The sequence below is a fragment of the Parasteatoda tepidariorum genome, chromosome 1 (assembly GCF_043381705.1).
Source record: "Parasteatoda tepidariorum isolate YZ-2023 chromosome 1, CAS_Ptep_4.0, whole genome shotgun sequence".
NCBI classification, from domain to species: domain Eukaryota; kingdom Metazoa; phylum Arthropoda; class Arachnida; order Araneae; family Theridiidae; genus Parasteatoda; species Parasteatoda tepidariorum.
Genome location: NC_092204.1, coordinates 517,571 through 531,065, shown reverse-complemented (window position 1 = coordinate 531,065; position 13,495 = coordinate 517,571). Strand labels below are relative to the sequence as shown.

General features: G+C 33.5%; 1 protein-coding gene across 1 annotated transcript; it reads left to right on the top strand.

The window, feature by feature from the left end:
- Positions 1-2,358: 2,358 nt before the first annotated feature.
- Positions 2,359-6,263, top strand: LOC122271615 (uncharacterized). The gene is made up of 2 exons (XM_043053529.1): positions 2,359-2,502; positions 5,754-6,263. Exons 1-2 carry the CDS (start codon positions 2,359-2,361, stop codon positions 6,261-6,263), a joined length of 654 nt encoding a protein of 217 aa, XP_042909463.1.
- Positions 6,264-13,495: the final 7,232 nt, after the last annotated feature.

The following is a 13,495-nucleotide window of genomic DNA, read 5'->3' as shown; positions in this document are numbered from 1 at the left end:
AAATATTTTTCTTCAGCATTTACAACTTCACTCTTCCTATTTTATTTACCTGAACTTCCACTCTTTAAATTTTAAAAAAGAAGTTGAAAGAGAATTTGTAATGAAGCGTCCTCTTAACAGTGGCCGAAAACTATAGAAGAGTGTCCGTACATCAATTTGTTTCTCAAGTTTTGCGTCTATTCCTCGGAGTTTTCTCTATTATATATTCTCAATATTCTAATACTATATAATATTCCTCGTAGAATATATTCTACCGCGATGAATATTGGACGTTTTAAATGCTCACAGAAATGACAGAAGTTGGGAGAAGGTATAAAAAGAACCTTTTGTGAAGAATCGGCGGCATTTCATAAAATAGGGGAGGAAGGTCACGCCTTTTGAGTTCCGGCCATTTTTGTATAGCTGACCTTCGACAAGTTAATGGCCATTATGGAATCACGTGAAGTTTCTCAATAGTAATAATAATGCGCTTATAAAATTAACAACTTATAGTTGCTACTACGATGACAGGACAGCAATTACTCATAATTATTAATCTTTGCCTAATATACTGTATGTACAATAACAAGGTATAGCGTATTGCTAATAACTATGTATTATCCCAAATTATTGCGTATATATTTGAAATCGTATTTACTAGTTATTTTTAACTATCATTTCAACCATAACTCATTACTCATTAACCCATAACTCATCTCAACTACCATAACACATTTTGATGCTCAATTTCAGAATAAAATATTTCATAGAACACTTAATAAGATATTTTGAAAAGGGTCATAACTGAAGCATATTTTTCATTTTGGACCTCAGCCAAAATTCACAAAACCCCACTCTCAAATTTAGGGTTTCGTCTTTTACTAAATTAATCTAAATTTAAGATTAAACGATGCAACTTTGTACAAGTTCACGTTTTAATTGATTTTATAGAATTTTGAGTAGACAAATTTTTCTTTCCCCCATTTTTTGCGTCATAAAAAAATTGGAATAAAAGAGATTTTAATGTCTTTACGTAAACTTTGCTCATATCCCTTCTCCTCCTTGTCAAAAAAAAAAAAAAGCCCTTGTTAGCTGCTCACGTAAAATTTGAACGGCCCTTCATCATTTCTAAAGATGAAATATATAAATTCACTTTTCGTAAAACAAACAGCTAATCATAAGAAATACAGGTAAAATGTTCAAATATTATTACTGAGCAGCGATGGCTAAGGGGATAGAGCATTCGCCTTCCAATGAGGTGAACCGGGTTTGTATCCCATTGATGGCTGATGGCCGCATCCGGCTTACACAGATCTCAGGGCTGACGTGAAATACCCTCAGAGGTAGACGGATCATGATTCATGAGTTAAAATCCCCTTGTCGTCAGGCTAATCGTGGAAGGTTCTCGCAGTCTTCCTCTCCATGTAACGCAAATGTGGATTAGTTTCATAAAAAAAGGCAAATTTCTCCCAATACTTGAACCAAGAGTTCCCTTGTCCTCTGGATTGGGTTCAAAATGACAAGGCTACGGAGTTGAACATGAGTAATCCTAAGCCCAGATTTGGGTCGACTGTTCAACGGCGGTTATGAAATAAAATAAATAAACTGTAATTCTTGACAACACTGGATCAATAAAAGTTAAAAACTTTGTTAAAGTTTTTTTAACTTTGAGTCTAAGAACTTTGTTTAAGTTTCGTTAAAAAAAAATGGTTTTGCACATTATGTTGGTAGAGTCGAAGTTGTACATAGATTTGGGGATTATGCTGATGAAAGAAAGAGAGGGATAAAAATTTACGAATCGGGAATTCGGAATTCATTTTTCCCGAAAAAAAAACATTTCTCAAATCTCAAGAGTAGAAATAATTACTAAACTTCCGTTGCCAGTAACTGCTTCTAAATACACATTTAAAGACCACATTTCAATTTTTTTGATAATAGTAAAATAAAAAAAAATATTTCAAAATGTTTTTCAAATAAACAAAATTGAATATCGATGCGGTGATTTCATTTTGTCTTTAATTATACATTTCTGAAATCCGAATAAATATTTACTTAACAAGTTGTTGAGTTTTTCTACACTCAATCTGCGTTTTGGGACTAAAAACAATTTTTTTTCTTAAAAAATTATGGAAAAACTCTAAATTCCTTTTTAGTCCAGATACTGACCAGAATACAGTAAAACGTCCAAAGTTTTGTTTAAAAAAATTAAAAATTTTTTTAACAAGAATTTTAAAAAAAATTTAATAAATTTTTTTTTGACAAATATGTAAAAAAATGTTCATTTCAGCAATCCTATGAAATAGAAATAATAAAAGAAGGTTTTTGTAAATCTCACTCAAATCCATTTGTGTGTGTGGAATAAAATAAAATCCATTAAGGATGAAGAATGGGAAATTTCTTGAAGGAAACTTTTTACCCAAAATGGGTGTTGTTTTGGGTTTGATGGCACCTTATCAGTTGTGTTCCAAGAGTAACAGTCAAAAGTACGTCGTCATTGCATGCGTTTCTATGGCCATCACTGCTGTTTGATCATTTTTTCAGAATTAATTTTTCTTTTTACCAGCGTGTATTTTTAATGTTTTTACATAATAATTTTAAGAAATTTTATGTTATGTTAATAACTAACTCATTCATAATGACTGTCGTGCGGACGATCTTAATATGAGGAAGGAAATTGTTTCAATATTCTTTTCCTTCTTCAGTAAAAAGGTTTTTTTTTCAATCTATAACTTGAAATGTTGTGGACAGTCTGTTCAGGAAGAAAGAAAAATTGCAGTAATACGATCACACTATTTTAGATATTGTTTTTATTTATTTATTTATTTTTTTTATTTTATGCGTTCTCGAAGTAGATTGCACTCACACCCATGATCATTTATTTGATTTGAATAAAATCCATAGAAATTCAAGAAAAAATAGGATTTTGAAGAAAAAGCTCTTGTTTTTGTGAATTTCGAAAAAGATGTAACATAAATTCGTGATCGTTGCTTGGATTTAAGTGAAATACAAAAAAAAAAAGAACGAAAACATTAGGAAACGTTCTTGTTTTTGTGTATCTTAAAGTAGATTTTACGCAAATCATTGATTCTGCAGTTTTTGACCCAAATAAGAAAATTATAGTGAATCTCTAAAAACATTCACTGAACGGCAGCAGAAACAAAACAGTTTGAATGGACAATAATTGTGTTTTATGGAGGGTAAAAGAGATCTTATGAGCTTCCGTCTGACACAAAAATTGTATGTAGGTCAATGGTCAAGACCGGAGTCACACTCAGTGGCTAATCATAAAACAAACACCCAACCCTTCAATGCCAAGGTCATCGATAATTATCGCGGTGCAAATTAATGAGGGTTATTATTGGGCATCCGGTTACACGTTAACTACTTCATGGAACAGAATAAAAACACAGGACAATAAAACAAACTCATCAAAGAATCCTTGCACTGTGGAAGATATAGGCACATTTTTTTTTACGCTAATCTATGTTTGCTTCAAAAGTAGTGCGCTACCCCAACTGAAAGCCTCCACACGGTCACTTAAGGGTAATCCGATGAAGGCAAACCAGTTGACGAAAGAGCCATTTAATAGAAAATCTAGTAAAAACAGGAAAGTGGTAGCAAACATGTGTCTAAAAATGTGTTTCATTTATGAATAGGATTGGTTTGTCCTATGCACTTGTCAACCACTACAGATACAATTCTCAAACATACACGATACATTTCTCTCAATTAATTTTAGAATAGAATTTGGGTTCATGCGCACAGCTGGCTCACTTTTTAATGAGTCTGCGCAGACTACTTGTAAAATACCGTGTGGAGGCTTTCTGATACAGGAGGCTATCAGCATTAACACAATTATCCTACATTTTTTCTTACAATAAAAGCTCGAGAATGACTACACTGTCAAATAATGATTCAAAAATTGTATGTTTATAGCGCGCATTATAAAGAGATTTTTCTCCTCCTATTTCAATTCACTAACATAATGCATTAATATCGATTAAAAAGGTGACGGCAAAATCGTAAAGATAGAAAATATCCGTACAACTTCTGTCTCATCAAGTTATTTTCCTTCTTAAAACAGGGCCTCCCTGGCCGAGCGGTATCGTCGGTCCAAACGCTCTGTTAAGCGTGGAGGTAGCGGNAGCCCCTATATTGAGCACACAAGTCAGCAAATGTATGTAATTTCAATAAATCAATCAATCCTTCAAACAAGCATTTTATTTTATATATTATAACCGTCGTTGAACAGTAGACCCAATTATGGGTCTACCAATACCGTCGTGGAGGATTTTATGATGGAACAAGCCTGTATTTTCGTTACATGGAGAAGAAAACCTCCCATGGTGGGCTTCTAACCCATACTCCGTCTACCACTGAGTATATTTTACATGGGCTCGGTGGGATTCGAACCCAGTTCACTTTAATGGAACTTTTTTTAGGAATCCTGCTACACAATGAGTGATCCAATTACTATAGCTTATGATGCAAGGCGATATTTTCAAACGGATCAATTTCAATAAATGAAATAAACAATTTAATTTTTGAGCTCCAATTTACCTCATTTCATAAGATGTTATTTAGTCAGTCTGTTGAGTGAAAAAACTCTTTTAGTCATTTATAGCTAAAAAAAGAGACTTGTATGCTGTATTTAAAAAGAACTTACTTTTTTCAGCATTCCTGTTTTGGCTTCTTTTGAACTTTATGATGGAAAAAACCTGTATTTGCGTTACATGGAAAAGAAAACCACGAAAACCTCCCACGGTTGGTCTCGCGGCAAGGGGGCTTGAACCCATGAATCCGTCTGCTACTGAGGATAATTTACACCGGCACTGAGGCTAGTGCGAGTCGGGTGTAGAATTCGAATCCCTTCGCTGGGATTCAAACCCGGTTCATTTCATTAGAAGGTGAACGCTCTATCCCCTGAGCTACCGCGTCTCTAGGGACTAATATATTTTACATTATATAACCGTCGTTGAACAGCAGACCCAATTTTTGGGGTTCAACTCCTCCTTCTTATCTTCATCTGAACAGCTGGAGCCAATTGCCAACTGCCTGGTGAACGAACTATAAATTGAAAAGGGTAATTCTTATAGGGAAGATGGTCTGTCTGGGAGCTGCAAATGAAACTCCTCATTCGTCAAAAAGCGATTCGTGAAAATAAGCTGCGTTAATTATCGAGAAAAATAATGCAAAATAAAACGATATTAAGTCGTATTATTTTCAAACTGTGATCGAAGGTTTAAAATCGTTAATATTCTAACATCAACTTCAACGAATCCTTCGAAAAATTTTATTTTCATAAAAAAATTGGTTGTGAAATATGTGTTTTTTTTTTTCCAAATATTAAACTTGAACTACTTCTGATTATCAAAATACATACATAAATAAAACTTAGGAGTGCAGAATTATCACTGAAGAATTATCACTGAATTATCACTAGTGCATGATTATCACGTTATTTCAAATTGAAATATTATATTTACGATGTTGCTTAAGTACTTCAAATTTTCTATAGAAACTAGGAGGCTCCGCCCCCTGCTCGCTAACGCTCGCCAATCCCCGAGAATTGCTACGCAATCCTATGTGGTTCACGCCGTGAACCATGACTCGCTGCGCTCGCTCGCCAATGAACACAATGTTCTAGCACAAAGACATAGTATATTATTATGAAAGACATAGTATTTTATCATCAAAGACATAGTATTGTACTTATGTAGAAGAATTCTACCAATATTCTTATTGGCTATTAAAAAAGTATATTAGCTATTTAGATTGTACATGGTGAAAANGTAGCCGCAGTTGTAAGGGACGTCATTATAACTCCTGACGCAGAAGATCCTTTCAAAAAGCTGAAAGAAGAAATTATTGCACGCTGCGGGGAAACAAAGTCCCAGGAAATTCGACGTTTACTCTCCGGAGAGCAACTAGGAGATAGAAAGCCCAGTGAACTTTTGCGCACTATGCAGAGAAGAGCTGAATCCCACGAAATCTCAGATTCTCTACTTTTGGAACTATTTCTAAATCAGCTACCGCAGCATGTTCAGTCGATATTGGCCGCAATCCCTTCACTAAGTTCAACTAGAGCAGCAGAAATCGCTGATAAAGTAATGGAAGTGTCAACTTCAAGTGAAGTTAGCGAAGTTTCTTCAAACCAACAATGCACCTTTGAACTTTTAGAAGAAGTTAGAGCTCTACGAAAGGAAGTAGCAGCATTGCGGACACGTAGCAGGTCTCGCAACCGAAATTCTGCACAGCCGAAATTCTACTATCCCCACACATAAATAAAACAGTGCAGAATTATCAGAGTGCAGAATTATCACTGAATGCATAGTGCATGATTATCACGTTCATTCAAATCGAAATATTATATTTACGATGTTACTTAAGTACTTCAAATTTTCTACAGAAATGGTTATTCTAATATTATTTTATTTCATAACCGGGAAAGAACTAATGACCCAATTCCGAGTGAACGACTATCAATGTTCAACTTCGTAGTCTTGTTGTTTTGAAGAGGACCTAGAAGATAAGGGAACTCATGGATCAAGCAATCGGACCAACTGGATTTTCGTTGGAACATTTTAATGGAGCTAACACGCATTTGTGTTAGAGGTAGAAAAAAAAAACGAAAGCCTTTCATGATGGGAAAGCCTTTCACGGATGGATCTGTCTACCACTAACTATATTTTAGCAGTACTGTGGTTGTTTCAAGCTGATAGCAGAATTAGTATCCAACAGCTGTCATTGGGATGCAAGCCTAGGACCTTTCAGTGAGAAGCGAACGCTCTATCTCGCTGAGTATCACCAGTCAAATTTAAAATTATTAAAACTTTGAGTTGGTTATTATATTTCGTAATACATCAAGCGCGATAAAGTTTTTCTTTAATGTATCGAAGGCCCTGCCGAATACAACCTTCAATCGATTAATGAAAGTGGCTCGGGAACAGCCTGAAGCACTAATAGAATAGGCACACGTGGCTTCCATCAGTCTCAACCAAAACAGGATGGACAGTCGGATCACAATCTTACACGGCCCAATGAGTTTTCCCAATTATCTACCTTTACAGATGAGGTGGGAAACGAGCAGACAACAAAGGGTATGTTAGTTGGGAAGTTAGTAGAGCACAAAGCAAACTATCCTAATTAAGAAAACTTAATAAGTTAAAAAAATATAAAAAGAAAAGTAAGAGAAGAAATCTTCTCTGCCTGCGACACACTGGGCCTCCCTCAGTCTCAACCAAAACAGGTTGGACAGTCGGAACACAATCTTACACAGCCCAATGAGTTTCCCGAGCCTCTAGCTTTACAGATGAGGTGGGAAACGAGCAGACAACAAAGGATATGTTAGTTGGGAAGTTAGTAGAGCACAAAACAAACTATTCTAATTTAGAAAACTTAATAAGTTAAAAAAAGATTAAAAATAAAAGTAAGAGAAGAAATCTTCACTGCCTGTGGCACACTAGACCTCCCTCAGTCTCAACCACCCAATGAGTTTTCCCGATCCTCTACCTTTACAGATGAGGTGGGAAACGAGCATACAGCAGAAAGTATGTTTGTTGGGAAGTTAGTAGAGACTATAGAAAACTATAAGGAAAAATAAAATTACGTTTTAAAATAATTTTTATCAAATTTCTGAGTTCAATTTGTAATATATCTTAATTCTAATTACATAATGTAGAATTTTATTGTATGCATAATAAATTAAACCAGAGGAAAAAAATTGTCTATGATATAGATTAATAGCCGAAAAAAATTTAACAAATAATGAAATATCTAAAATAATACATATTTTTATGTAAAAAAAGAGGATAAAAGTATAGTACAAAACGAATTCTTTGCTTGAAATTTATGTGGAAAAAAAATGATTAACATTAGAAATCCTTTAAAAAATTAATAAAAGTTGAAGTCTCCTTTTGCATTCCATTTTCATTCTCAAGTAATAACAATTCGTTAAGAACAAGATAGATATAAATAAACATATAAATAGTAATTAAGAACTGAATTTTTAGATTAAATTACTTTAGGCTGTTTTTCAATGCCATTATATACAGTCCGTGGTCACATTGTAAGACGCATTATAAGATTCTATGTAAAATCCTAATTATCAGGTATTACTAAACCCTAAATACATACCCATTACGTGTATGTTGCAATATAAAAGTAATATGAACTGGAGCAAATCATATCATTATTAAAAAACTACAGTGTGTCTAATAGTTTGATCTAATTATCATAATATACTAATATAATACCTGATATAACAAATATACTATCTTTATATAATCTGTCATCTGATTTATCCAATAGGCTAATTTATATTATATATTGTCCAATTTAACCAATTGATACACGGACGTGGCAAGTGCAAACCGGTTTCAATCATATAAAAACAATAATGTTGGAAAGAACCTGATAATTAAGATTTTACATAAAATGTTATAGAGCGTCTAATAATTTGGCTAGAGACTTTATATTAAACAAAAATGGTATTTTTAATTTCAAGGCATTTTTTTCCAATTCATTTCACATTCATGTTTTGAGATAATTTTTAAGATCTATAAACTTAAGGGAAAAAGAAAACTTATTATATTTAAATTTTAACTATATATGAAGCCGCGTGAAGTATTTTTCCACCAAGTGTCGATGGGAAACTTTTTGTACTCTTATGATAAGACGGCCATCTGTTGACAATGTAAAAAAATAGGTTTAAAAAAATACCAATGAGGTGTTCTTCTTTTGCATAAATGTGGGAAATGTTTGGCCTGGGCCAAGAAAAGAAATTAGTACGAGGGAGCTACTTTTTTTCTTCTTGTGTGTGTTGTACATTTCTCATAGGGAATATTGGTAATTTCAAACGCTGAATTCGTTAATTTTATTTTATTTAATATCCGTCGTTGAAAAGCCGGCTCAATTTAGGGTACTAATGTTCAACTTTGCAGCCCTGTTTTTTTTAACCCAATCCAGAAGACAAGGAAACTCCAGGATCAAGTATTGGGAGACATTTGCTTTACTGGTGGACTTTTTGACCCAACTAACCAGCATTTGCGTTACATGGAGAGTAAAACAACGAGAACCTCCCACGGTTAGTCTGGCGGCAAGGGGACTCTACCCCATGATCCGTCTACAGCTGAGGATATTTCCCGTCAGCACTGAGCAAGCCGGATGCGGGATTCGTATCGACCTGTCATCGCCGGGATTCGAACACTGTTTACCTCATTGGAAGGCGAACGCTCCTAAGACATCGCGGCTCTGTATTCATTAATTTGGTTAGGCAGGGATAGCCATGTTGGCAGGGCACTGGACTCACGTCCGTGAGAACGGAAGTTCGAATCACAAGGCCGGAGACTCACCGTGTAGTAAATGGTGACACGTTAAATCTATCGGGTCACTAAGTCCCCCATGTTTCCATAACATACCTTAAAAATCATCTCATCAGTCTGGATGATTTGAAGTGAATTTAAAACAACCTCAAAATAAGCTTAGGTATAAATAAAATGACTTCATATACCTCAATAAATACCTTTTTATCGTTAGTTGAAATAAGGTAAAAATTTTTATACCTCAAAAATACCTCTTTTGTTACAAGTGTAAGAAAATAAACCTGGTATACCTTAAAAATCTCCTTATCAGTCTGGTTGATTTGAAGTGAATTTTAAACAACCTCAAAACAAGCNGGTATTTTCTTCCACTCGGCTTGGACAAGACATGCAAGTTCCTTCACCGATTTTGGACGGGTAGTACACTCCTTAATCAGGCGGTCCAACTCGGCCCAGAGGTTCTTGATAGTCTCCAATACCCCCAGAGGAATTGATTTGTTATGGGAATATGGAGAATTTTGCGACTCGACAGATTTAATGTGCATCAGTCACTTTACTACACGTAGAGTCTTCGGCCGGCGGGATTTGAACCCACGAACTCTCGGACATGGGACCAGCGCCCTACCGACCAGGCTATCCTGGCCCAGAAATTTCATTAGTTGTTGCAATATGGATAAATTATCCAAAAGTTCTTTTTTTTTAACGGCAGGTACTGAACTTTTCGTTCTTCACCTGGGAAGATGCCGGAAGTGTTGCTCATTTGCTTTGATTTTTCTGAACTTATTCTAAAATAGGTTTCAAAAAGTAACCATACAAATTAGCTACCTACATTTCTATTCCAGAGTTTAGTTTTCTTAATTGTACAGCATTTGTATTTATTTAAAATATATATTTTTTTGCATCTCGTATGTTTACCGAAATATTCACACTGAATAGACATTTGAAATCGCTACAATTTTAAATGCATTCTAGCCATTAATTCATCCATTTTCAAGAAAAGAAATTAGGAATGCACATCAGTTTTAGATACAATATGCAAGTTTCGAACACAAATTACTGCATTCATTCTAAATATTGCATAATAAATAATGTGGCATAATTGTTTATACGTAAAATATACTAGATACTCAAAACAGCTGAAGTTTAAATTATTTAATATTAACATCAAACTTAAAATTTTACAGTTAAATTTATATTATTTTTTTCCAAATCCCACCTGTGTTAACATCCGTCAATTCAGGCATATACAGGGCGATTTTGTTGGCCTCTCTTTCAGGGGCACCCTATTAGGTGGGCCAACGTCGCTCCCACAGTGACGACAGATAGTACAGAGAGAGAAAGAACATCCATGCCTTGCCCGGGATTCGAACCCAGAACCTTTCTGATGCAAGGACAGTTCCCTGCCCCCTACACAGGCCGTATTAATATTATTACCCTTTCTTGTTAAAATATATCCAAGAAATTTAAATCAGACAAATCTTGTTAAATGAAAAAATTACTAGTCAAGACATCTTTTATAAACATTAAGAGTCAATTTTAATTAAGCAGTTTACAAAATTAAGTTAGATTAAGAGGGATTAAACATACCTGCCGGGGAGGCTCTTTTTCTATTATTCGACCTGCTCTATTGATAGTGCTTTTTCTTTATCCAATCACCGACAGGCATGCATATCCATCTCTAACAGCCTTTCAAGCTAAAAGCTTGCATTTGACGAAACAATTTTGAGAGCCAAACCAAAAACGAAACTGCTCAGTATCACATGACATCCCAATTTTGATGCTTTGCAGTAGGGATGGCTCCCCTTGCTTCGGTAGCCCGACGACCTGCACGCGAAGTCGAGCATTTTAAGGTAGAACTGTTTAATGAGGACCAATACCGCACACCCTCTGTCCCTACGCAGACTAATCCAAGTGGATGATTAGAAAAGAAGCGAAATAACAAATAAGAATCGAAAGTAGGAATAAAAAGAAAGAATAGAAAGTAAGTGGAATAGCAAACAAGAATAGAAAGTAAGATTAGAAGGAAAGAATGAAGAGAAAGTAAGTGAAATAGCAAATAAGAATATAAAGTAAGAAAAGAAAGAATGGATAGAAAGCAAGGGGAAAAGCAAAAGCAAAATTGGAAGTGAAAAATAGCAGTTGTCGCATGTTATATGGACTTTTATAGTTTCGAAAAGGAATCTTTAGTTTGGATGCATCATTTTTTAAGAATAGCAAAAGAAAACTTAATTTTAAAAGAAGATTTTCATGGACACTCGGGAGTGAATAAATAAACTAAAACGACATACAAAAATAGAAAATATTCTAAATCAAGAAGAGAGGCATTTTAAAACGATAGTATTCATTCCGAAATTGATAAAAAAAAGACTATTTACTCTGAGTTTTAGATAATTATGACCACTGGCGTTTATGCGAATAAGAATCATAATCAAATTATTCAAAAAATTGTCAAATACTTTAACAGAAGACACTAAACGTGTGTTTGCGTTTGAATTATGTAACTATAAAATTTTCTTTTAAATAAAAATAAGCATTACTAGAGAAAGAAAAAATTTTAACATTTTGTTTCATAAATTCCTATTTATATTATTAAACTGAATTATATTTAGATCTTATGAAATATAATAGATTTTATTTCCTTCGGTGTCCTTCATTCGCATCTTCTAAGGATTTCTTCAAAGTTTGAGTAGAGATTAATCGCGATTTTATGATATCGCTGAATATTTACATGCTTGGCCGAGGGCAACAAAATGCTTGAAACACTCACGTCAGGCAATTTAACTTTCGATTTTCCCAAACAAAATTTTTTAATTTTGAGCTTTCACATTTAAGGTGTACACTACATTAGTAAACTTTAAAAGACAAGAAATAAACATTTAAAGGGAGAAAATGTTGAATAAGCGAAACCCTTATAACTAAAAAAAAGTTGAAATTGAAATTATGAGGAACGCTAAAACAATTTTCACTCCATTCCTTATTTTAATTTTAGCATTTAGCTAGCTTAGAGACAGATTAGATTGACTTAAGGTATCTGCCTGCCTTAAAATGACCGATTTCATCAAATAATTCAAATTTCTGTTTTTTGCATTTTTGAAAAGAATGAACTCTTATGATTCTAAAAATGTTTTGTTTTTAAAATTTCGATAATTAGAAGCAAAGTTATAGCTGATTTTAAAACCGGAAGTGAGATTCCGAAACACCGGAAGTGCACTGAAAACGTCAAAACTAATTGTAAACAATGTAGTTTTGAGCTAATAAGAATTTTTTTTTTGCTTGTAACGCTATTAAAAATATTAATATTTGTTTATTTTTTTATATAATATTAATTATGTATAAACCTTTTAAAGGAAATGAAATTGGGTATAATATAAAAAAAAACACAACTACTTCCACTTAGTAGGAATAACATTTACCATGACGCAATGCTAAATTCCATGCCACTATCCACATAAATGCCACTATCCACATAAATTAATTATTAATCAAAAATCGAATATCAATTACTTTTCTTTATAATGCAATAAAATCTGGCGAGCAGCTATTTAAACGATCAAACACTTCGTTTGTTTATTTGTGGCTTCAAGTTAGGCTCGCAGAAAATGCCGTTCATGAGTTAAATTTAGTAGGAATAACACAACCTGTGACGTAGGCTATAGTATACCCAATTGAATGGCATCAATTTTGATATTTATATTTTCTGTTTGCTTTGATTTATTCAGCGTTCTAATTTGCCACGTTCTTATTAAAAAAAGCTTTAATATTAAATTGACGGTAGTTTTAGTTGTTATTTAAGTACTTTTTATTGTTATTTAAGTACTTTTATTTCATTGTTTAGTTATAGTAAACAAATATGCTGACATAGTAAATCTTTTTACAAAATTATGTACCGTAAAATTTTGTGTTTTCATAAGAAAGGCATATCTTATAATGTTTATTTTAAAATAATACTGTTTTCGTTTGAAATAAAGTTGAAAATAATAATAGTGTGTAGTATGAAGTTAATATTTTTAATCATGTAGTTGTGTATACAAAATACAGCGAAAATTAACGCGTCATTTTTGCCTGTTTTATGAAAAAATATAAATATTTAACTATACTACATTCTAAAATGACTTAGGTATTGTTTGCCAATTGATTTTAACAACCTAAAACAGTTTTAATAGGAGTTTGGTGGTAATTTGCTGTGAATTATTGCA